The 26,242-nt window shown below is 36.8% G+C and overlaps 1 protein-coding gene across 3 annotated transcripts in view; it reads left to right on the plus strand.

Moving 5' to 3' along the window:
- Window positions 1–26,242, plus strand: part of HDAC8 (histone deacetylase 8) — a 252,719-nt gene that overhangs the window by 94,780 nt on the left and 131,697 nt on the right. For all 3 annotated transcript variants that reach the window (XM_043895398.1, XM_043895396.1, XM_043895395.1), the window contains exons 8-9: window positions 10,899–11,071; window positions 13,509–13,603. In XM_043895398.1, coding sequence (XP_043751333.1) covers window positions 10,899–11,071; window positions 13,509–13,603 — 268 coding nt within the window. The remainder of the gene's footprint in view (window positions 1–10,898; window positions 11,072–13,508; window positions 13,604–26,242) is intronic.

Raw genomic sequence — 26,242 nt, forward strand, 5'->3', positions numbered from 1 at the left:
ATAATTAGAGCTTGCTCAGGAAGGCTAACACTAAAAAAATAATAATGCAATGCCTGCTACTGCTATTATACAAGATAGCATGTGAAGTGGCTGGCACAAGCACATGAAGCACAGTAAAATGTGGAAGCTAGTATATGGGAGTGATTTAGAACATGGACTTGTGCCAGGAGGCCTGGGTTCAAAAGCCAGCTCTGATATTTAATAGCTATAGATCTTCTACAGATTTCTTAACCTTTCTATGCTGCTGTTTCCCCATCTATAGAATAGGATTAATGATAATGGCTTTTATAAATTGTTTTGAGAGTCAAATGAGCTAATACATATAAAATACATAGAATAGTGCTCAGTTTTTAATAAAGTACTTGGTAAGTGTTAGCTGCTATTATTATCATTTTTTATTCATGAAGGAGATGGAATTTGAATGAGCCTTTAAAGAATAGATACACTATAGACATGTAGAAAGATGACTTTCAGGCACAAGGAAGTGAATGACAAAAAGAAAGTGCAAGGTGAGGGGGGTGAACCATGGACTGTTCAGTTTGCCTACAGAAGAATATGGGTTAAGGAGTTATTGGAAAATAAGATTCAACAGGTAGGCTGGAATCATATCATGAAGGACTTTGAATCATAGGCTAAGAATTTTAGGCATCATCTAAAGACAGTGGAAGGACTTCCCAGGTGGTGCTAGTGAAAAGAACCTGACTGCTAATGCAGGAGATGTAAGAGATGTGAGTTCGATCCCTGGGTCCAGAAGATCCCCTGGAGGAGAGCATGGCAACCCACTCCAGTATCCTTGCCTGGAGAATCCCATGGACAGAGGAGCCTAGCGGACTATAATCCATAGGGTGGCAAAGAGTTGTACATGACTGAAGCAACTTAGTGTGCATGCACCCAAAAACAGTGGATAAATATTGAATGTTTATGAGTAAGGAAGTAACTTGATCAAAACCTTCCCTAAGGAAAATTCATCTGATGTCTGCGTGTGTGTGTGTGTGTGTGTGTATGTGTGAATGTGTGTGATGGATTAGAGAGGGAAGAGACTTGAGGCAGAGAAATTAATTAGGAAGCTATTGGTGTAATCCACAAGGAGGTCATAAGTGTTAAAGTACTGCCTTGAGAGTGGAAAGGAGGCTATAGGAGAGATATTGGTGCAAGTTTGGTAACTGAAGAGGAGCAAGGAAAGAGAGGAATCACAAAGAGCCTAGGAGTTTTGAACATGAATTACTGGAAGGATGAAGTGTTGTTAGCAGAGACAAGGAATAGAAGAAATAGGATGATAGGTTCAGAATGGTGAAAATGGAGCTGTAAATCACAGATGACTTTATAAAAATCGACAACCTGATCCTAAATTTATATGAAATTCAACCTGGAGTAACCAAAAATATCTTGAAAAGGAAGAACAATGTTGGAGCCCTTCCCAACTTTATAACTTACTGCAAAGCTACTATAATCAAAGCAGTGTGGTGCTGGCAATGAGGCTAGACATACAGAGAAGTGGAATAGAGTTCAGAGTTCAGAAATATGTACAGTAAATTGATTTTACTCAAAGAGTGCCAAGACAATGGGGAAAGAATAGTCTTTTCAGCAAATGGTGCAGGGATAACTGAATCACATGCAAAAACAGTGAATTTGGATCCATACCTCACACCATATACAAAAATTAAGTCCACATAGCCTGAGAAGTCTAAATGTAAGAGCTTAAACTATAAAACACTTGGGGAGAAAACACGGATATAGATGTTAATGACCTTGAATTAGATAATGCTCTCTTAGACATGATACCAAAAGCACAAGCAACAGAATAAATATACATAAATTGGATTTCATCAAAATTTAAAGCTTGTGCCTCAAAGAACACTATCAAGAAAGTAATAGACAACCCATAGAATGGGAGAAAATTTTTGCAAGTCATGTTTCTGATAGTGAAAGTGAAGTTGCTCAGTCATGTCCGACTCTTTGCGACCCCGTGGACTGTAGCCGACCAGGCTCCTCTGTCCATGGAATTCTCCAGGCAAGAATACTGGAGTGGGTTGCTATTTCCTTCTCCAGGGGATCTTCCCTACCCAGGGATTGAACCCAGGTCTCCCACATTTCAGGTAGACGCTTTAATCTCTGAGCCACCAGGGAGGCCCAGAACAGTGCTAAAGTTAAAGTTAAGTCGCTCAGTTGTGTCCGACTCTTTGTGACCCCGTGGACTGTAGCCCACCAGGCTCCTCCGTCCATGGGATTCTCTAGGCAAGAATACTGGAGTGGGTTACCATTTCCTTCTCCAGGGGATCTTCCTGACCCAGGGATCAAACCCAGGTCTCCCACGTTGCAGGCAGACGCTTTAACCTCTGAGCCACCAGGGGCACTGTCAAAAGACAGAGGAGTGGGTGGTTCCCCAATGGCTGGGATGATCTTCCCACTCTTTAGCATATGAATTCACCCTGCTTGCAAAACCTAGCCAGGCGGCATTCCTTGCAGTACCCTGTAGAATGGGTGCTTCTCTCTGAATCCTAACAAATCCACATCTTACCTATCACTTTGTCTCTCACCGAATTTTTGCAATACAAGGGACTTGTATTTATAATATATCAACACTTACAAATCAGTATTAAAAAGAAAAATGACTCAATTTTAAAATGGGCAAAGGAATTACATAGATGTTGCTCTAAAGAAGATATACAAATGACCAAAAAGCATGTGAAAAGATACTCAGCATCATTAGTCATCAATGAAATGCAAATCAAAACCACAATGAGATACCACTTTATACCCACTAGGATTGATGGATAAACAATCAATTGTTTAAAAAACAAAACAAGGACAGAAAATAACAAGTGTTGGTGAAGATGTGAAAGAAGAATTGGAACCCTCATCTGTTATACATTGCTGGGGGGAGTGTAAAATGGTGCGGTCCCTGTGGGAAACAGTCTGGCAGTTCCCTCAAAAGCTTAAATATAGAGTTACCATATGACCCAGCAATTCTACTCCTAGGTATTTCAGAGAAATGAAAACGTGTCCACAGCAACATTTCTTGTATTAGCCAAAAAGTATAGAAGTAACCCAAATGTCCATCAACAGATAAATGGTGAATAAAGAAAATGTGGTATATACAAATAATAATTTGGAGAAGGAAATGGCAACCCACTCCAGTATTCTTGCCTGGAGAATCCCAGGGACGGAGGAACCTGGTGGGCTGCCATCTATGGGGTCACACAGAGTCAGACACGACTGAAGTGACTTAGCAGCAGCAGCAGCAGCAGCACAAATAATGGAGTATGATTTGACCATAAAAACGAATGAGGTACTAATACATGGATGAACCTTGAAAATAGTATGCTAAATGAAATGAAAGAAGCCAGTCACAAAAGACCACATATTATATAATACCATTCATATGAAAGGTCAAAATTAGACAAATCCTTAGAGACAGAAAGTAGGCTCATGGTTGCCAAGGTCAGGGGGTGAAGAGTGGTGGGAGTGGGTAGTAACTGCTGTTGGGTACGTGGTTTTTTTGGGGGATGATAAAAATGTTCCAGGGAATTCCCTGGCAGTCTGTTGGTTAGGACTCTGCACACTCACTGCCAAGGGCCCAAGTTCAATCCCTAGTTGGGGAATTAAGATCCCACAAGCCTTGTGCTGCAATCAATAAAAAAAGTTCTAAAATTCATTATGGTGATGGTTGCACAACTCTGTGAGTATACTAAAAGTTGTTGAGTTGTGCCTTTTAAATGAGGGAATTGTATGGTATGTGAATATCGATAAAGGTTTAAGAAAAAAAAATGTTTAAGTCTTTAGTGGAGCTACAGCCATTGATGATGACCAGCTGCAGATCTTTGAGCAGTATGCACTATCAGTTGGTCCTGAAAAGTTGATAAAGATTACAGAGAAAAGACTTTTGGATATCATGACACAGAGGTCTAGTCTCTCCCTTCAGGAGAGCAATTTCAGGAGAGCAGTGAGATAAAAAACGGGATTGCAAGAAGTATGTATAGGTAGCCAATAAGTAGACAAATTTTGTGATGAAGAAAACAGGATGAAGAGATGGACAACTTGTAACCTAAAGGAACTGAATCAGTAGGAAGGCAGAGACTAAAGATGTGAAAGATCTCATTGGTGATACATGGCTCTTAGAGCAACTGGAAATAGGATCTAGTGCTCAACTGGTGAAATTAGCCTCAAGGAAGAGAAGGAATATGAGGGAAGACATTTTCAGGTAAAGAAAAGAGGTAGAAGGCATTTATTAGACATAGCTTTGACTAGCTCACTTAAGCATGAAGCAAAAAAAGTTTGATCTGGAAAGATATATATCAAACTTTTTCTGATCCTTGACTGAGCTGATTGAAACTATGTGTAATGAATCAGGAATTACCTTTGGAGAGGGAGTAAAGATGGGGAAAAGGAGATTTTTCCCCCTTTTATTTGATAGACTTTTATGTTTGATTTTTTTAGCATGAAGAATTTACTTTCAGTATAATTGTATTTTTTAAAAATTAGACTAGATGCTGCAAGAAATGTAGTTGTTTACCAATTGGAGGTGAAGCAAATGGTTGCCAAGCTGCACAGAGGGAGTGGCACATGTTAATCACTCAATAAATGTTTATGGAATTTGTTAAGTTGGAGTTGTAACATCAGCTGTAGAAGATGAAACTGGTTTGATTTCTCAGCTTTCTCCAGCAGAACAGAGCTGAAAATTCTGACAGTGTGATTTATCCAAAGGCTAAAGATTAATAAGGCTAAAATGACAAACATGTTAGGGAATTAAGTATGTTTAAAATGACAGATAATATTCTCCAAAACAATTAGTAAAGCACGAGTGAGGACAAAAGGTGGGCTGATGGATGTTGAAAATAGAAGAAAGACTAGGACACAGGAGTTATAATGAGAATAAAGAGTAAGTTCAATGGAGGAAACATGGAAGGATAGCAAATTGTACACAGAAAAGGTAGTTCAGAGTCTTAGACGTGAAGCAATTCCAAGTGCTTCCTTATCATGTTCCAAAGCATGACTATGCCCAGGGAAAAGTCAAACAGAGTGCAGAAGGACATCACTATTATTCAAAAGGTGAAGAAACTGTAATGTCAGCGAACTAGGAGGGTCACAGGGGGAAGCAGCATATCTCTCTTGTTCAATGCAGTAAACTCATTGCCCAACCTAGTGCGTGGCAAATAAGCATTCTATTAACATTTCTTGAATGAATGAATGAATGAATGACTAAGGTAGCACTTATCATAGTTATTTGTTTTCCTGTCTTCCTCCCTTACTGGACCAGGAACTCGTAGGGTCTTGCTTGTTTCTATATCTCTAGTGCCCAGAATAGGGAAGAGTAGGTACTTGAATCAAGATTTGAATGAGTGAATGAATATTGAACTGCAGAGAATGATAGCAAGGAAATGAAAAGACAGAAAAATTGTGAACCAGATACCAAAATCCTCAAGGAAGTTGAAAAGAATACATTATAGGTCTGTAGATAAGAACGTTGATAGTATTTGCTTAGTATAAGCAAATGACATTGACCTTAAAAGAGGAGAGACTGATGAGAGGGAGGAAAACTCAATTTGGAAGTTAAAAATAAGGAATATACCCAATTTCTGTCCTTGTGTTCCCTGTGAATTCTGGAAGAATGGGCCATGTGTTTTCTCCCTTGACCCCCACCATAACCACTCTGTCACCTAACCCTTTCAATTTTTTCCAAATTTACCTCACTATGCTTCCTGTTGCTCTTGTGCCCAGAATGCTTTAAGACCCTTTTTACCAACATCTTTACCTCCAGTCTTCCTCTCTTTGGCCTTGCAGGCAACAGCAAAAATCAAAATTCCTAATAAGCATTAGTTTTGAATAGCATCAGTACTGGTCTCAGACTTCCTCAGTGTTTCCCATTAGAGCATTAAACCAAAGGAAAACTTCCAGTTTTCAATTTGAGTGTCCACCATGTAGTCCTCTCACATGAGGTGAGCTGTCCTCATTTCTAGCGCTTTGACATTTACACTGTGTACAAAATACCCCACCTTTTTCAAAGCTTCTAATTACCTTTTTCTCTACCCATCTAAAGCCCTGAGCACTCATTTAAAAAAGAATTCTCATTTTCCCTTCCTGGCTGCTATTAAAACAATTCTCCCAGTAACACCTGCCTTCCTTTATCCTTTCCTCTCCCCTAGTACCAAACACTCAGGACTGGTACCAACACTCATATGCTTTTCTTGTGTGTCAGTGTGTATTGCCTGATTGATTCTACCATAGGACTATCTCCCAAATCCAACTCTTCCCTCTGAGCCTTCCTGCCACTGACTTGGATGGTGGCAAAAACCTCCTGATAAACTTCACTTTATCCTGCGCTATAATCAGAGGATCTTTTAAAAATGTAAATTTAATCATGCCTTGTGCATATGGCACATGTGTGCATGTGCACACACAATGTTTGAGACATTTCATACCTTTTAATGAATTCTTTTTTTATTGAAGTATAGTGATTTACAATGTTGAGTTACTTTCTGATGTATAGCAAAGTGATTCAGTTATATACTTATTTGTGTGTGTCTGCTAATCCCAAACTCCTAATTTATCCTTCCCTCACCCATTTCCCCCTTTGGTAACCATAAGTTTCCCATCCAAGTACTAACCAGGCCCGACCCTGCTTAGCTTCCGAGATCAGACGAGATCGGGCGCGTTCAGGGTGGTATGGCCGTAGACTGGTAACCATAAGTTTATTTTCTATGTCTGTGACTATTTTGTAACTAAATTCATTTGTGTTATATTTTAGATTCCACATATAACTGATATTATATGGTATTTGTCTTTGTCTGACTTACTTCACTTAGTATGATAATCTCTAGGTCCATCCATGTTGCTGCAAATGGCATGATTTCATTCTTTTTATGGGCAAGTAGTATTCCACTTTGTGTGTGTGTGTGTATACAAACACAGTATACCATATTTTCTTTATCCATTCATCTGTCAATGGGCATTTAGGTTGCTTCTATGTCTTGACTACTGCAAATAGTGCTACTGTTAACATTGGGGTGCATTTATTTTTTTGAAATAGAGTTTTCTCTGGATATATGCCCAGAAGTGGTATTGCTAGATTATAAGGTAGCTCTGTTTTCAGTTTTTTAAGGAATATTCATATTGTTTTCCATAGTGGCTGCACCAGTTTACATTCCCACCAACAAAGTAGGAGAGTTCCCTTTTCTCCACACCCTCTCCAGCATTTGTTATTTGTAGACTTTTTTTAAATTTGTAGACTTTTTAATTATGGCCATTCTGACCAGCATGAGATAGTTTTGATTTGTGTTTATCTTATAATTAGTGATGCTGAGCATCTTTTTTTTTCCATTTATTTTTATTAGTTGGAGGCTAATTACTTTACAATATTTGCTGAGCATCTTTTTACATGCCTATTGGCTATCTGTATATCTTTGGAAAAATGTGTATTTGGGTCTTCTGCCTATTTTTTGATTGGGTTGATTTTTTGTTGTCATTATTGAATTGTATGAGCTATTTGTGTATTTTGAAAATTAAGCCCTTGTCAGTCCATAAATTGCAAATATTTTCTCCTATTCTGTAGGTTGTCTTTGTTTTGCTTATGGATTCCTTTGCTATGCAAAAGCTTATAAGTTTGACTCAGTTCCATTTGTTTATTTTTGCTTTTATTTCTATTGCCTTGGGAGACTGATCTAAGAAAAATATTGGTACAATTTAGAGACATTTCATAGCCTCTAAGTAAAAATCCAAACATTAGCCTGCCTGGTCTATCTGGGCCTTTGTGCCCTAAATCATGTTTACCTTACCAGCCTCACTTCCACCACTTCCTGTTCCAAGCCTTCATGCTCTGGTGTGTGCAGTTCTTCCTCTAAGCCTAGTCCCTTACCCATAATCCCCACAACCCTCGCTGCTTCCTTCCCCTACCTTCACCCCATGTGCCAGTAAATATTTCCTAGACTTTTTTTTTTTTTACTTATTTCAAGATAATCATAGATTCATAGGAAGTTGTAACGAAATGTATAGACGAGTCCCATGCACTCTTCCTCCTGCCTCCTCCAATGTTGCCATCTTGCACAATTATAGTATAACATCAAAATCAAGAAGTTGACATTGGTACAATCTATACAGCATATTCAGTCTTAACCAGTTATACATGCACGTGTGTGTGTGTGTGTAGCTCTCCGGGATTTTATCACGTGTAGCTTTGCATAACCACAACCACTAGCACAATCAAGGTATAGAACTGTACCATCACCACAAGGCTCTCATGCTACCCTTTTATAGTCACATTCATTCCTAACTCCTAGCAATCACTAATCTCTTCATCTCTCTAATTGTTGTTTCACCAATGATAAATAAGTGGAATCATGCTATACAGATTTTGAGATTGGTCTTATTCACCAAGCATCATTCCCTTGAGATCCATCCATGTTTTTTGTACATGTCAAGAATTTCTTTTTGTTGATTAACAATATTCCAGTGCTGTGAGTATACCACAATTTGTTTCACCATTCACTGGCTGAAGTACATTTGAGTTGTTTCTAGTTTGGGTCGTTAAAAATAAAGCTGCTATGAACATTCAGGTACAAATTCTTATATGAAAATAAGTCTTAATTTCTCTAGAATAAATGCCCAAGAGTGCAATTTTTAGATTGTATGGCAAGGGCATTTTATGTTTGTATTGCTTTCTTTATCTTTTGTTACACTCCATTGCTGCATGCAGGCTTTGTTCAATTGCGGTGAGCAGAGGCTACTCTTCTCTATGGTGCATGGGCTTCTCATCGGGTTCTCTTGTTGCAGACCGCAGGCTCAGTAGTTGCAGTGTGCAGCTCTAGGGCACTTGGGCTTCAGCAGTTGTGACACACAGACTCAATAGTTGCAGTTTGCAGACTTAGTTGCTCTGCAGCATGTGACATCTTCTCATTCCTGGACCAGAGATCAAACCCATGTCCCCTGCATTGGCAGGCAGATTCTTATCCACTGCACCACCAGGGAAGTCCACAAGTCCATTTTTAGTTTTGACGGAACTGCTAAACTATTTTCCAGAGTGGCTATACTGTTTTACATTCCCACCCAAAAGGTATGTGTGATCGAGTTTCTCCACATCCTCACCAGCAATAGATATTTTCACTGTTTTTCATTTTAGCCATTTTGATAGGTGGTTCATTGTACATCTTCTCCTCTTGTAAGACCTCACAAGAGTTACACTACCTCCTCCTCTGTGCCATCTCTGATACTTCTTTTTTCATCATGTTTTAATTATTTATTAACATAGTCCAAGTCCTCCCCTCTGCTCTGAGCTACATGAAGATAAGAACTGTGTCATATTCATCTTTTTCTTTTCCTGCAGCATCTGGTACAGTTACATACTAGATACACAGAGGGCACTCAGTAAATGTGTGCAAAATGAGGGAATGCATGAAAATGAAAAAAAAAACATTAGTCTTGCTTGCCTCCCCATCCTCCCCATCAAGCTATAAACCCCTTTAAAACAGAAATCACGCCTTCCTCTGTGTCTCCTGGCAGCAGCTAATAGGGTGCTCTGTATGTATAGCTGCTCAACAAATGTTGGCTAACTATTCAGGTGGCTTATCTTCCCTCTGCACTCAGGAGATAAGCACATGAAAGAGAGAATAGGCCCGAGTATTTCTGTATTAAGGATCATATGTCATAAATTTTATAATATTCTTATAATCTCCACAATCACTGAATATTTGTCTACATAGATGAGAAATCAAAACAAACTGGTCTTTTGAGTCAAAGAATGCCTCTGTAGCTGAGCAGTTTTCAATAGTTTTCAGTGCCCTGGTTACATATGAATTTTGGAGGACAGCATTTCATATCCCTGCATTCTTTTTGCAGTTTCAGAAGAATCTGGAATTTTTCTGTTTTTACTCCACTGGTATAATTTGACATGTTGATTATGAAGGGGTCATTAACTGCAACATTTTTATCACTTTTTGACTCTGCATTTTCTCAACTCTGAAGTATGTTAATTTGCACTTGTTTGTATGTCTCTGTAAGAGTTACTCAAGCCCTCGAGGACTGGCATTTGTCTAGGAGCTAGATTGTAAGCCCCTTGAGAACAGGGACCTTATAACTCCTAGGAATGCATTCTGGGCATTGTCAACATTCAATTAATGATAATGCTAGAAGCCTGACTAAGGTCATCTGTCACAGTGATAACTTCCTTTTCATCTCTAAGGCTTCTGTCAAAAAAAAAAAAAACAAAAAAGCTGTTAGGTTGATTTGGTAGCATTGAATGATTCTACCCAAAATTATGTTCATTATTACCCACTACACTTTGTTCTTTGGAGTGCTTTCAGATTTATAGTTTTGGCTCAATTGCTGCAGTTTCCTTCCCTATAATACCCTGGTTACATACAAATTGGAGGAGGGGGGGTTGTATTTCATAACCCAGAAGTCCTTTAGCCTAATAAAAAGTAAGCTGATAACATCTATGCTTTCAAAAAGAGTTTAATTCTCCTCACCAGCCCTCATTGATAAGTAGGTGATAAACTCCAAGTATTTTAAAATCTTAAGTTATCAGAAATAATCATTCATTCAGTATATTGTCCTATTTTCACAGATTGAAAATAATGTAAAGGTGTGCAGTATGTCCTATGGCTGTTGAATTAAATTAAGATGGATATTTAAAGGAAATTTGAGTTCTAAAATAGAAAAGTAAATTTGGTCCTTGGTGAGGATGAAAGTGGGGGGGGAAATTTTTAGTATGTCAGGTTTATCGAGGCATATTTTACATAAAGTCTGATTTACCCCTTTTAGATGGAAAGTTTGATGAGTTGACAAGTTGGGTTTTTTCCTTTCACTATTTGCTGATTCAGCTATACCTCCAACTACCCTCACGACCAACCTTAGACCAAACAGACTTATCTTTTTCTGACATTTTATTTACTTTTTCTTTTCCACAGTGTACTAAAGGAAGTGTACATAGCCTTTAATCCCAAAGCAGTGGTCTTACAGCTGGGAGCTGATACAATAGCTGGGGATCCCATGTGCTCCTTTAACATGACTCCAGTGGGAATTGGCAAATGTCTTAAGTACATCCTTCAGTGGGAGTTGGCAACACTCATCTTGGGAGGAGGTAAGTACAAAGAAAGGTCACCAGGAGAATTTGTTGACCTTCTGTCAAGTTTTGTCCATTGACACTAAGGAAAACTTGGCTTTGTTAGATTGGATAATACCAGGCTGCCGTGGTCCACAAGCCTGAGTCAATGAATTCTGCCACCTTCATGGTTCAGCATAAGGAAGTACTCTTGACACATTTTTCTTCAGCCTGGCATGTGCATTGACTCCTTGACACTCTGAAGTCTAAGTTTCCATTCCTGAAGCAAAGGTGCTTTGAATAAAGGTGACATCAAATCTTATTTTAAAAAGAGGATGTTGAGCCCAGTGGACTTTGATCCATCTTCTCTCAGGATCACCTTTGATTCCCAGTTCTAATCTTTTGGAAACATACCACTAAAATTCTAACCCTACTCACATACAAGTAATAAACACATGAATTAATTGAATATCTAAGCTGAATTCAAGAACAACTTCTTCCCCACTAAAAAAGCATGGATTTGTTACAATAAAGCAAAATTGAGAGATCTAAAGCATCTCTTGGGCATTCTTGCCTTCAGAGTATTCTTATATTTTATAGTATTTAACCAACAGAAAGCTGGGTCTATTCAATAGAAGCATTTACACACTTGTGAAAAGGACCTTTCACAACCTGAACTACCTTTGATGATGCTTTGCTTGGAATCTTCTATCTGGCACAATCTTTATTTTGTTAAATGAATAGTGTGTTCAAATAACATGGTCAAGCAGATTGAGCTTAAAGTGTATGTATTATGGAAGTGCTAATAGTTTGCTGTTTGTCAACCTGTTGTAAAAACCAAATTAAAGGAGACTGTGGGGAGGCCTTATGAAAATGAGTGAGAATTTAACATAAATACCCAAGCATGGTCCTTTGGCAGCTTCAAACCCTAGAGGGATTGAAATTAAAGGTGCTTACAAGAGACAACCTCTTTCTGAAAAGCTGGCAAGAAATGTATTAACTTCAACTCAGGGAAAAGATAAAATTGATAAGTACTATGGACATATTACTTTCCTTGACAGCACTAAAGACAGTGATTATGATACAGGTAGGGCCAGAGGGAAGAAAAAAAGCTCTTTCCACTACATACATCTGTGTGAATTCAACTTTTGTTTGAGGTTACAGCCTTTACTTTAGAACTTTCAAAGCCTCTTTGCTTTCTCAGCCCCAAGTCTTGGCTTTAGAATATATAACCCTTCTTATGCAATATGTGTATTCCTGAAAATACCAGTGCATAAGTGGGAATTCTTGCAAATTATATTGTATGCCAGAGAGAACTTGCTACCTAAAACCTATGGGGATTCCTTTTGAAATCAAATAATCATACCCAATAAGCTGATCTGATAAATTCAGATTTTCCATGTTGGCAGTGTTTAAAGGAATACTGGTATTATTTCACTTAAATTCTCAACCCCCAATAACACATAGACAATTGGCAGAGAGGGCCACATCCCCAAACTTCAGTGGACTCCAATAAAGCCAAAAAGATACATTGCAGAAGCCCCAGCATCCCTGACCTTACACGGAATAGAAAGGCTTAAGAAAAGGGTGGCCATATCTCAATTTTTACATGTTATTCCAGTAAAAGTATTAATAGTGTCCCTTTTTACTCTTAAAAATGTACTATTGTGGGTGATAAATGATATGGTCACCCTACCTAAAATAGACCAGATTGTATTTCCCTCAGACTCCTCTGAGGTTAGGAAATTGTTCCATTTTATCCTTACACTCTTGGAATTTAGCTAAAGGCCAATGTTCTAGCCCTTGCATGGCAGAACACATCTATTCAGCACAAAAATATGCTGATTATTAGCCAATATAATATGGCTGCTGGGTGACTGTGACAGGACCTGACGAGGTGGGTCAGAGCATCAATCAATAGTTCCCTTCCTCATCTTATTCTCTTTGATCTCTGCCACTATGCCTGTGTTTTGTGGAGAAAAGGAATGCTGATATGAAAAGAAGGAAGTCTATTTCTGTCAGCATTTTCTTTTTCTCTTTCCTGGAGGTTTCCAGGGCTGTATCTGCCAATAGGTTTAATATACAAATCACATCTAGCAGTCATTTTATAGAATTGTTACAAAATTCATCACAGAAACCTTTACTTTGAGTAGGTCATCTCAAAAGATACAGGTTTCTTGGTGGAATTGAGGAGCTTGGAGTCCTCTGGAGCATATTCATTCAGAGATGAGAGTCTTTTGATCTTTGTAGGCTTTGGACTTCCCAGTTCCACACTGCATGATCTGATTGGTTCGCTTAAGTCTGCCTACTAAGTGGTTCAAAAATATCATTAAAGATGCATAGGTACAATTTTGCAAGTTAGAATTATCTTTTTAGCCCTTTTATTAAAACATTTTCTCTCCTTCCTTACCCCCCTTCCCTCTCCTGCTGTTTTGTGACTATTCTTTCCTAACTTCACAATTCTTGATGGAGACAGGAGGCTATAACCTTGCCAACACGGCTCGATGCTGGACATACTTGACCGGGGTCATCCTAGGGAAAACACTATCCTCTGAGATCCCAGATCATGAGGTAAGTAAGGCTCTGACAGTCCTCTCTTCTTTAAGGGGAAGAGCTGAGTCATTCCACCTAATCAAAATCACGTCCTCACCACTCAATACTGTTTTGTTGAGAGACACTCCAATAACAATAACACACTGTCTTGGCAGAATAGTGGGCTCTTGTTCCAAAATATCCAAGACCTTCTGCCTTTTTTTTTATAAGAGATCTCAAAGGCCAACCAACTTTAATTTCTCAATTAATTACAGAGACTGTGGGAAGGGGTCACCTGTTCATACAAAGAAATCTTTGGAATATGTTTATTTTCATCCCCTAGTCTCAAAACAGAAGAGGTAATTTTTTTAAATATAGAAACTGGGTTCTCCTCTATCTTTAAAATGTCCTATAGGCAGTATGTTGCACCTCTGTTCTTTCGTGGTAGTCCTGATCTCTCACTTTACTTTGGCTGATGTAAAATTAAAAAAAAAAAAAAAACAAGAACACATAACCACTCCAAGACAGGTCTGGTATTTTTTCGACAATTAGTGACACACAAAATTTGGGGCAGAACCATCCAAAATATGAAACATGTCATTTGAACTTTTGCCATTTTCTTTAGTCATATGAGATGGACTTTATGTTTTCCAAGCACAGATGTCTGTTCTAGTTTTCTCAAAAGAGATGTAATACAAAGTTCTCTGAGAACTGTGCGTATGCTGATCCCTTTATCTGAAAGTCTACCCCTTTACTTCCCACCCACTCCATCACCTGGTGAGAAGCATGTTATCACAGATCAGTATGTGTAGCTGTAGGCTTTAGACTCTGACTTATAATAATGAATCAATAGCTGCCACCCCACCTTCTCAAGGCATCACCCAAGGAGTCTAGATGGTACTTGGGTTATAACATTTTGATTCCTGCTCAATGCAGAAGCTGTATACTTGGGAGCATTGTGCTTTTTCAGTTACTATAATTTTTTTTAAAAATTAGAAATAAGTTAAACTAATTTCCTCCCAATTTTCTTCTAACCATAGATGAGGTACAATATGTATCTCAGAAAAACCACTCAATGTGTCTAGAATACAAATAAAAGGCACACTATAAATTGAGACAATTTACTGGTGTCAGGGTTAATGGAAGTCTCTTTTCTTTACTTGACTTACCTTTATTCTGTATTTGGAAGCTTTATGAAGTATAAAGGTAAGTGAACAAATTACATTTGTGAACAAGTATAATCTCTGTTATTGCTGTAGGAATATCTCAGATTGCATTGTAATTTAAAGCACTGAGACTTTAAAAAATGATCAGGTTATGTCAAGAAAAAGAAGTTTTAAGCTGTAGAAGCCTGAATTGAGAATGAGTGTCCTGTTCCCAGGAAAAAATGCAAATCTATGGATTCACCTATCTTAAAAGGTTGATAAAATTTTACTGAAGATGAATACTGCCTCTGGTACCTAGGAGGTACCTGGCTGAAAGTGGACTTGGCCTTCTAGATAGACATGTCCTATCTTTATACTGATATAGTCTGCCAGATAAAATGAGATATAATGTATATCAAGTGCTTAACACAGTTCTTGGCTCAAAATAGGCATTTTTGAAATGCTAGTTTTCTCCTTCCTGTTTGTATGCTCCTAACAACTTCTTATATCCAGACATTTATGACTATCATTCATAAATTTGTCCAAACTCTTTCAAATCCCTTCTGTCATATCCTTCTGGTATAAGAGATGTGAGTCATCCAAAAGGGAACAAAGAAGAAAATTGAAATGACAGTCTTCCAGGTACAATGAGATAACATTTTAATGAAAATTGCCCCAAAAAAGCCCACACAGTGTAAAGGCATATGTAAGTTTTGTGCCACAATACATAGTTGCACACAAATATCCTTGCAGTCCTCTATAATCAGATCAACAAATGGTAGTTCAAAAAATCATTTACTGACCACCCGTTGTGTTCCAGGCACTATGCTAGGTGTCTTGAGAGATACAAAGACACTAAGACCTCATCCCCTATCTCAAACAGCCTGAGATAAAGGGGAGTATGAGTACTGGGGAGATATGTAAATATACAAATAATTATATTACAAGACAAAATAAGAACCACAAGACTGTAGGAACAATGGCTATGGAGATGTGCATCAAATATAAAGGGGATACAAAGGAGTGAACAAAATACCCTGCCTTCCATGAGCTGAAAATGTAATTGAGAAATCTAATCAGTGAAAAGGTCAGGACAGTGCAGCAGGCAGCTGCAGTCTGCTGGCTAACACCCTCAGTGTCTTCCCTCTCAGTCTCAGGCTTTTGTTCTTCTGTCTCCTAGGATAATAATCCTCCTCCTCCAGATGCCCTTTTCCTACCTCTGCACGGTCTTCTTCAGTCCAGCTTAAAGTTCTATGCTTTTAAAAAACCCTTACCTAAATATACCAAGGCCCTTTGAGCTTTTATTTCATGTACATTTGTTCATTCATTCATTTACCAAAAATTCATTGGGCCCAAACTACTTGCCAGGCCCTATTCAAACCTGGATTCAGGACTACAAAGATTAAGAAGATAAACTCAATGTCCTCAAAACTCTCATCATCTAATAGAGAGAACAGAACAATGTGTTCAACCCAGAACAGATGAGGAGCATAGAGGAAATGTTTCACCAAGACTTTTAGCTGAATATTGAAGGTTGATTGGGAGTTTGCCAGGTGAAGAAGATGGAAAGGCATTCTGAGCAGAAGGAATAGAAATTGGAAAGGACCTAGTGCTTCATGGGACCAGGGAGAAGTTTGATATAGTAGTAGAACACAGGGCTTATCAGAGAGAGTGGGAATGCTTAAGGCTTGAATGGAAATTGGAGCCAGATTTTGAGGAGCCTTGAATGATGCACTAAAGAGCTTACACTTTTTTTTTTTCCCTGTGAAAAGAGATGAGCCTCAGTTTTTAGAAAATTTACTTGGTAGAGTATGGAAGATAGATTGCAAAAGGGACAGAGCTAAAAAAGTCAAACTTGTTAAGAGGTTCAAGGATACTCCTATAACACTCAAATCTGTACCATTCATTTGGTCATCTGTGGTTTTGGTTGTCTGCATTCCCTTTCAGTGCTCACAAGAGTGTTAACACCCAGCAAGTTGGTATTCATTGAATGAACAATTGAATCAATGAGTGTTTGAATAATAAGTGTCTGAACATCCATACTGGAAAACATATTTTTAAGATGGAAGAATTGGAAGCATAATCTAGCCTTTTTCTGGTAACTATTTAACCCTAGTAGCACCTACCCATTTTGCAGGAAGTACCAGATATCCCAGTAGGAAATAGATGTATCTATGGGAAAACACTAGATCACCAATGAAGAGAGTCAGGAAGGTACATATGAGAAGTGATTAGCAGTGAAATTTCAGTCATAACCCTCATGAGATACCAGTCATGCCCAAAGTCACTGGTCAAGGAACTAGCTCCAGCCCAAGAATTGCAGTGCCAGGTTGGCCAGCCAGGCATGGAATAAAGAGGCAATCCCAGCTGGAAGAAGAGTTGAGCCCAGCTGGGAAAAAATGAGAGGAATGGACCCTGCCCATATGACTGGCCCAAGTATTTCTACCATAGAGAAAGCCCAAAGATGACATGGGATCCCATAAAAAGACCAGTTCATGGCTAATTTAGCAAATCACCCAGTACATGTAATAAGGTTTATGGACTATTATATATAAGAATGTTGTGTAAGCCAGTAATAGAATTTGGATCCTATGATCTAGGCCAGATTAACACAGTTATATTATAGACAGTTATATTCACACATATATATATATATCAGGTATGTTTACATACTTGAATCATAAGGCAGATTTATGAACAAAATTTAGTGAACAAAAAATACACACAAAGGGATTCCCATAAGGATAACAGCTGACCTATCAATAGAAACCCTCCAGGCCAGAAGGGAATGGCAGGACGTACTGAAAGTAATGAAAGAGAATAACCTACAACCTAGATTACTGTATCCAGCAAGGATCTCATTCAGATATGAAGGAGAACTCAAAAGCTTTACAGATAAGCAAAAGCTGAGAGAATTCAGCACCACCAAACCAGCTCTTCAACAAATGCTAAAGGATCTTCTCTAGACAGGAAATGCAGAAAGGTTGTATAAACGTGAACCCAAAACAACAAAGTAAATGGCAACGGGACCACACCTATCAATAATTACCTTAAATGTAAATGGGTTGAATGCCCCAACCAAAAGACAAAGATTGGCTGAATGGATACAAAAACAAGACCCCCATATATGCTGTCTACAAGAGACCCACCTCAAAACAAGAGACACATACAGACTAAAAGTGAAGGGCTGGAAAAAAATATTTCATGCAAATGGAGACCAAAAGAAAGCAGGAGTCGCAATACTCATATCAGATAAAATAGACTTTCAAATAAAAGCTGTGAAAAGAGACAAAGAAGGACACTACATAATGATCAAAGGATCAATCCAAGAAGAAGATATAACAATTATAAATATATATGCACCCAACATAGGAGCACCGCAATATGTACGACAAACACTAACGAGTATGAAAGAGGAAATTAATAGTAACACAATAATAGTGGGAGACTTTAATACCCCACTCACAACAATGGATAGATCAACTAAACAGAAAATTAACAAGGAAACACAAACTTTAAATGACACAATGGACCAGCTAGACCTAATTGATATCTATAGGACATTTCACCCCAAAACAAGCAACTTCACCTTTTTCTCAAGTGCACACGGAACCTTCTCCAGAATAGATCACATCCTGGGCCATAAATCTAGTCTTGGAAAATTCAAAAAAACTTATTTGAGCAAACTTTTTTTGATGGACTGGTTAGATGAGTTACACCTCAACCATATGAGGCGTGACTCAAGGAATACATACAGTTACTGAAAAGAATTAAGTTGATTTGTATAAAAGTATATGTTACTAATATAAAATAGTCTTGCATTGCAATCTACAGGTTGCACTGAATCCACAGATTGATTTGAGGAGACATAATATCTTAACAATATTTACTCTTTCAACCCATGGATTTGCTATTTCCACTTACCTAAGTCTTTAATTTCAAATTTTAATTTATACTTTTCAGTGAACAGATCTTACACGAATTTTGTTAAATTTATTCCTAAGTATTTTGTGACTTTGATGTTGCTATAAATGATATTTTTATTTCAATTTCCAATTATTTGTTGCTAGTATATAGAAATACAAATACAATTGATTTTTTATATTTATCTTGAATAATGTAACATTGCTGAAACATTAGCTCTAGTATTTTTTGTAGATTCCTTTGCATGTTCCATGTATACAAACATGTCATCTGTGACTAGAGAGACTTTTACCTATTCCTTTACAATCTTCATGCCTTTTATTTCTTTATCTTGCTTTATTACACTGGTTGGGACCTCCAAGGAAATGTTGAATAGAATGGTGAGAATGAACATCTTTGTCTTGTTCCTGATTGTTTGGGGAAAGCACTTAATCTTTCACTATGAAGTGTGAAGTTAGTGGTAGGGATTTTTTTTAATATTTTCTATTAGATTGAGAAAGTTCCCTTCTATTCCTAATTAACTGAGAATTTTTCTCATAAATGAGTGTTGGTTTTTGTCAGGTGCTTTTTCTTCATCTATTGAAATGGTCATATGGTGTCCTCTTAGTCTGTTAACACACTAAATTGCATTAATTGTTGCTTTCTTTAATGTTAAACTAACCTAGCATTCCTTGGATAAACTCTAATTTGTCATAGTATATTATCCTTTTTATATATTGCTGAATTCAATTTGTTGAAGTTTTGTCAAGGATTTTTGGTCTGTGTTGACAAGGAATGTTGATCTGTTTTTTGTTGTTGTTGCTGTTGTAATGTCTTTGTCTGTTTTTGATATCAGGGCCATGCTGATTTTATTAAATGACATGAGAAGTATCCCCAAGTCCTCTGTTTTCTGAATTTATATAAAATTGATACTATGTCTTACTTAAAAGTTTGATAGAATTTATCAGTGAAAACATTCGAACCTAGAGTTTTATTTGTGGGAAAGTTTTTAATTATGAATTTTATTTCTTTAATAGTTATATGGCTAGTCAGATTTTCTATTTCTTCTTGTTTTGATAATTGATCTTCAAGGAATTTGCTTATTCACTCATGATTGTCTTTTATTGTTCTTTTAAATCTATAAGAGCTATAGTGATGTCCCTTCTTTCATTCCTAGCATTGTTCATTTTTTCCCCATTTTTCTTGATCATTTTAGCTAGCGGTTTAATAGCTTTACTGAAGTGTATTTTCTTAAAAGAACAAACTTTTAATTTCATTGACTTTATTTTTCTCTTTAATATTTCATTAGTTCTGCTCATATCTTTGTCATGTCCTTCCTTCTATTAATATTTATTTGTATTGCTTTTTAGTTCTTTTTCTAGTTTCTTACAGTAGAAGCTTAGTTCATTGATTTTAAGCCTTTTTTCTTTCTTAATATAAGTATTTTATGCTGCAAGTTTACATCTAAGCACTGTTTTAGCTGCATCCCACAAATTTTGATATAATCTCTTCATTTGGTTCAAAATAGTTTCTAATTTTCTTCTTTGACTGATGGGTTATTTATGTCTATTTTTTAAAATTAATTTCCAATATTTGAGGACTTTCCAGATATTGTTATATTAACTTTAACGTTGTTCTGCTTAAAGGACATACTTTACATAATTGCAATTCTTTTATATTTATTGCAGTTTGTTTTACGTCCAGCATATGATCTATATTGGTGAATGTGTCATGCAGTTTGTGATGAATGTGTATTTTGATGTTGCTGGATAGCATTTTCTATCATTATCAAGTAGGTCAGATTGGTTGAGAGTGTTGTCTTCTATATCCCTACTGATTTTTCGTCTGCATGTTCTGTCAATTACTGAGAGAGCTGAAATCTCAACCATGTTTTTGGATTTTGCTGTTTTTTTTTTTTCTTTTTAGTTGTGTCTCTTTTGGCTTTATCTATTTTTGAAGCTTTGTTATTAGATGTATATATACTTAGGGTTGTTATATCTTCTTAACAAATTGACCCCTTTACTATTATGAAATAACCCTCTTTATTTTTGGTAATATTCCTTGTTCTAAAGTCTACATTGTCTGATTTTAATATTGTCATGCTTCATTATGATTGTCTGTATGGTATATCTTTTTCTGTCCTGCTTTTGATCTATTTTGTCTTTATATTCACAGTGGATTTCTTATAAACAGCATATAGTTGGGTCATGATTTTCTTGTCCAGCTTGACAGTCTCTGCCTTTTAGTTGGAGTGCCTAGACAACTTATCTTTAAATTAATTATTTACATGTTCAGGTTTAAGTCTGTCTTTCTATTTGTTTTCTTTTAGTCCCCTCTGTTCTTTATTTCTTGTTTTCTATTTTGCTTTCTTTTGAATTAAATGTATTTTTTAGGATTCCATTTATCTTCTTTATTTGCTTATTAGCTATAACTCTTTGTTTTAATTTTTTGTGGTTGCTCTGGGGTTTACAGTATGCATTTTCAACTTATCATACTCTACCATCCTGTGACAGTATTCTTCCATTTTTCCCTTTTCCTTCCATGTGCTATTGTAGTCATATATTTTACTTTTGCATATGTTATAAATACCATGATACATTGCTTTATATTCCTTAAACTGTCAACTATATATTTTAAATTTTAAAGTGTTTATTCATTTAAAATAAAAATAATGATTCCTGTGCATATTAGCACAAAAAAACATGTTGTGAGTTTTGAAAAACTGTATCTTCCAAAAGAAGAAACTTCATGAGAAGAATCTCAATGCTATACATTTTTGCACATCTCTATAACATAAAACAGGTGACAGCTGACTTCTTATACATGCTTCTAAATTCAATGTGTTTTGACATTATTTTTGTTAAAGTATATGGAGAAAAATCTAGCATCACATAGATCTGTAGATGGAAAAGGGAGGAGTATTTTAATAACCTTTACAGATCATTATGGATAGTCTTCTTTGAAACTAAACAAAAACTCTACAAATGGCAGTTTCTTAAAGGAATGCTGTATGGAATCTGAAAACCTATCAATGAAATTTTGATGTATTACATTAAAATTCATTGGTCATCTTCTACTTTGAAGAAATATTTGACCAATCTTATTCATATTGATTATTTGGAAAATATCAGTTCAGTAAGTTATACAAATATTACAAATATTGAAAAATTTTATGTAGTATCAGAAATCACATTAACTGATATTAATGCTAATCTCATTGGAACAAAGCTGAAGTTTTAGGAAACTGTCAATCTTATAGTAGCAGAATGAAGATGTTCAGAATTCTGAATTTCTTTTAAAAACATATCTATTGTCCTTAGCAACAGTGTCATTTCTAATATTTAACCTAAAGTGGTAGGCTCACTTCATTTTTTAAAACTTTTTTTCATTTATTTTTATTAGTTGGAGGCTAATTACTTTACAGTATTGTAGTAGTTCTTGCCATACAGTGACATGAATCAGCCATGGATTTACATGTGTTCCCCATCCTGAACGCCCCTCCCACCTCACTTCATTTTTTGAGAAAGTATCTGCCAAACCTGTGGGAGACCTGGGTTCGACCCCTGGATTAGGAAAATCCCCTGGAGGACGGCATGGCAACCCAGTCCAGTATTCTTGCCTGGAGAATCCCCATGGAAAGAGGAGCCTGATGGGGTCACAAAGAATCAGACACGACTGAGCTACTAAGCACAGCACATCTGCCAAACATCCAAGTATTTAATCATGGTTTCTCCATTAGTTAGTCTTTCACACAAAAATGGTATTCCATGAAAAGTGGCTAGTTAAGTCACAGCTTAATCACAGATGAGCTTTTCCTCAAGACAACCAATATAGCATAGTTTATAACAGAAACACTTTTTCCTTACCTCTTATTTTGTCACACAGAATGTTAAATCCAGGATCAGGATGTGATCATTTTTAGTGCATCACCAAGGCCATTCTTAAGTGGAACTGGATTTTTTTCTCTTTGCTGTGTGTTGTTGTTCAGTTGCTAAATCATGTCTGACTCTTTGCGACCCCATGAACTGCAGCATATCAGGCTTACCTGTCCTTCACTATCTCCCTGAGTTTGCTCAAACTTATGTCCATTGAGTCAGGGATGCCATCCAACCATGTCATCCTTTTTCACCCCCTTCTCCTCTTGCCCTAATCTATCCTAGCATCAGGGTCTTTTCCAGTGAGTCAGCTCTTTGAATCAGGTGGCCAAAATATTGGAGCTTTAGCTTCAGCATCAGTCCTTCCAATGAATATTCAGGACAGATTTCCTTTAGGATTGACTGACTGGTTTGATCTCCTTGCAAGTCTCCTTCCAAGGGACTCTCAATAGTCTTCTCCAGCACCACATTTCAAAAGCATCAATTTTCTGTCGCTCAGCCTTCCTTATGGTCCAACTCTCATATCTGTACATGATTACTGGAAAAACCATAGCTTTGACTAGATGGACCTTTGTCAGCAGAGTGATGTCTCTGCTTTCTATACAGTCTAGATGTGTCATAGCTTTTCTTCCAAGGAACAAGCATCTTTTAATTTCATGGCTGCAGTCTCTGTTCACAGTGATTTTGGAACCCAAGAAGATGAAATCTGATACTGTTTCCACTTTTTCCCCATCTATTTAACATGAAGTGATAGGACTGAATGCCATAATCTTCGTTTTTTGAATGTTGAGTTTTAAGCCAGCTTTTTCACTCCTCTTTAACCTTCATCAAGAGGCTCTAGTTCCTTTTCACTTTCTGCCATTAAAGTGGTATCATCTTCATATCTGAGGTAGTTGATATTTCTGCCAGCAATCTTGATTCCAGCTTGTGATTCATCCACCCCAGCATTTCATATGATGTACTTAGCATATAAGTTAAATAAGCAGGGTGTAGTCTTTATGTACTCCTTTCCCAATTTGGAACCAGTCCATTGTTCCATGTCCAGCTAGAACTGTTGCTTCTTGTCCTGCATACAGGTTTCTCAGGAGGCAGGTAAGGTGGTCTGGTATTCCCATCTCTTTAAGAATATTCCACAATTTGTTGTAATCCACACAGTCAAAGGCTTTAGCATAGTCAATGAAGCAGATTTTTTTTTAAATTCCCTTGCTTTTTTCTATGATCCAGCATTACTGTCTGTATTGCTGTGTGTGTATAGCAATAAAGAATCTAATAACTGCTGGTATACTTTGGTACTACTGCCTGAATTTATATACCATGGTTTCGGCAGTTTTACTCACCATTGTTTTCGCATATTCATGCAAATATAGTTGCTCTGCGATGAACCATATAATATACAAATATATATAACTCTAACCCTAACAAGTTATTCAGCACTTAATATTTTAGCACCACTTGTGATTGCTGCTAACCATTCATATAAAAAAGGTCTTCTTCAAAGATTAGTGCTGACACTATATGACTACAAGCAAAACAGAAAATCTAGCCACATTTATAGTCTTATCTGTTTTACAGTCTGAAAATAAGATAATAAGTTTTTCACTGAAAATTAATGAAAGAAATCATATAAGGTCTAAATAAATTGAGACATACTATATAAATAGTGTAGTTTCAATATTGTAAATATGTCACCTATGGGGGGAAAGTGTCATGTAAGAAGACAATACAAAGAAGAAAACATTAAATCAAAAGATGGATTTAGCACAGTTGAAGGGTACAAGATCAGCATATAAAAATCAACTGTATGTCTATATACTAGCAATGAACAAATGAAAATTAATATTAAGAGAATGAAAGAACAAACCACAGACTGGGATAAAATACTTATAAGTAACATACCTAATAAAAAGGACTTATATCCAGAATACATAAATGACTCTCAAATGCAGTATTAAGAAAATAAGCAACCTGATGAAAAAATAAAAGAAAAAATAACTAAGTCTCCATATTCAGAGCTAAATGTTTAAATAAGCAGGTTACTCTGCCATTTAAAAATAGGCAGTGCTATGAGTTATTTTACTAACTTTTCATCCAGTGGGCACTGAGGAATGTCAGCTGTCTAAAATTTCACTGGCCTCTAAGCTATTATGTACATTTCTCCAGCCCATGCAGTGAAATAATTTACATATAACATGCTCCAGTGACTTTTTCATTTCTAGTTTGAAAAGTTCTAACAAACAAGTTTTGGTTTTTAATAAACTCATCATTTCTACACTTGGGGTACACCATTTCTACACTTTAAGTATACTTAAAATACTCAATTTCTTTCCCTTTAGCTATGTATGGTCTGAAAATGATGCCACAACTTAAATAGTGAATTATTTTGAAACTATATAAAAATGTTCTGTGGATAAGACACTACAAAGTAAATTAATGACATATATAAAGATAATTGTAATCATGTTTTCACTTATTGCTTACAATTTCACCCCATGTGTTTTGAAGTAAGTGTTTTCCTTCCATGAGTCAGAGCTTTTACCAATACTGCAGTTTCATCTTTTTCAGCATCTTTAAACATAGATGTTATAGCTTGGATTTGAGAAAGCAAATCTTCTAATCTCCCTTTGTTATGCCAGCAATCCATATTCTTGTTATGTTCTATCTAGATGGAAGTAAATTTCTGGGATTTCAAAATAATGATTTACTAAGGGGTTTACCTGGTGATTCAGTGACTATGATTCCACACTCCCAGTGCATAGGGCCTGGGTTTGATCCCTGGTCAGGGAACTAGATCCCACGTGCCACAACTAAGAATTCACATGTTGCATGCTGAAACAAAGACTTGGCACGGCCAAATAAGTAAACATTTCAACAAATAATGATTTAACAAATAGAATAGATATAGAGATTATAGCAGGTATGACTGAGGATACATTTTCTATGTCCCTCTTATGGTTAAGGAGTCCAGGTACTGGTCATGGTGCCAGTACTTCAGAGGGGAAAACTGAGAAGCTTAAATGAAGGAATGGAGGAAAAGACCCACAGCCTAACCAGACAAGAGGTCTCACAGTAGGGGTACTGGTCGTATGAGCCCTAGCAGGAGATGTAGGGAGACTAGGTAGCTATTCATACCAACCAAAAGATGCAATGCTTAGTCTAGAATGCACCAATTAGCAGTTCTGGACCACACCTCCTATACCCACAGCTGGGCTATACCACATTTGACTGGACTGTGTTGCTCCACTTACTCTGCCACTAGGCTGACAGCCTTCCTCACTGCTCCATAGTCTTCAGTGACATTCCTTTGCAGACAGCACATATACAGCCACCACTGGACCTATGGCTTTCAGCACTGCCCTAAATTATCATTTAAAGACATTTAAAGTATATTAACCCTTTCCCACATTTTTCAATCCTTTGTGTAGATCCAGGTTTCCATCTAGTAGAAGTACATTGTTCTAAAGAACTTAAGAACTTAACTAAAGCAACTTAAGTTTTCTCATGGTATAGGTTTTCTAGCAACAAATTATTTTAGCTTTTGTTTGAAGTCTTTATTTTAATTTTTGAAGGATATTTTCACTGTGTATGGAGTTCTAAGTTGATAATTTTTTTCCTTCAGAACATTGAAGATATCACTCACTTGTTTTCTTGCTTGCACATTTCCTCATGAGAGGTCAGCAGTCATTCTTAGCTTTATTCCTTTGTATAATATATGCCTCTCCTCCCCTACCCCGGCTCCTTTTAACTTTTGTATTTGT

This window comes from Cervus elaphus, chromosome X, assembly GCF_910594005.1.
Source record: "Cervus elaphus chromosome X, mCerEla1.1, whole genome shotgun sequence".
Lineage (NCBI taxonomy): Eukaryota > Metazoa > Chordata > Mammalia > Artiodactyla > Cervidae > Cervus > Cervus elaphus.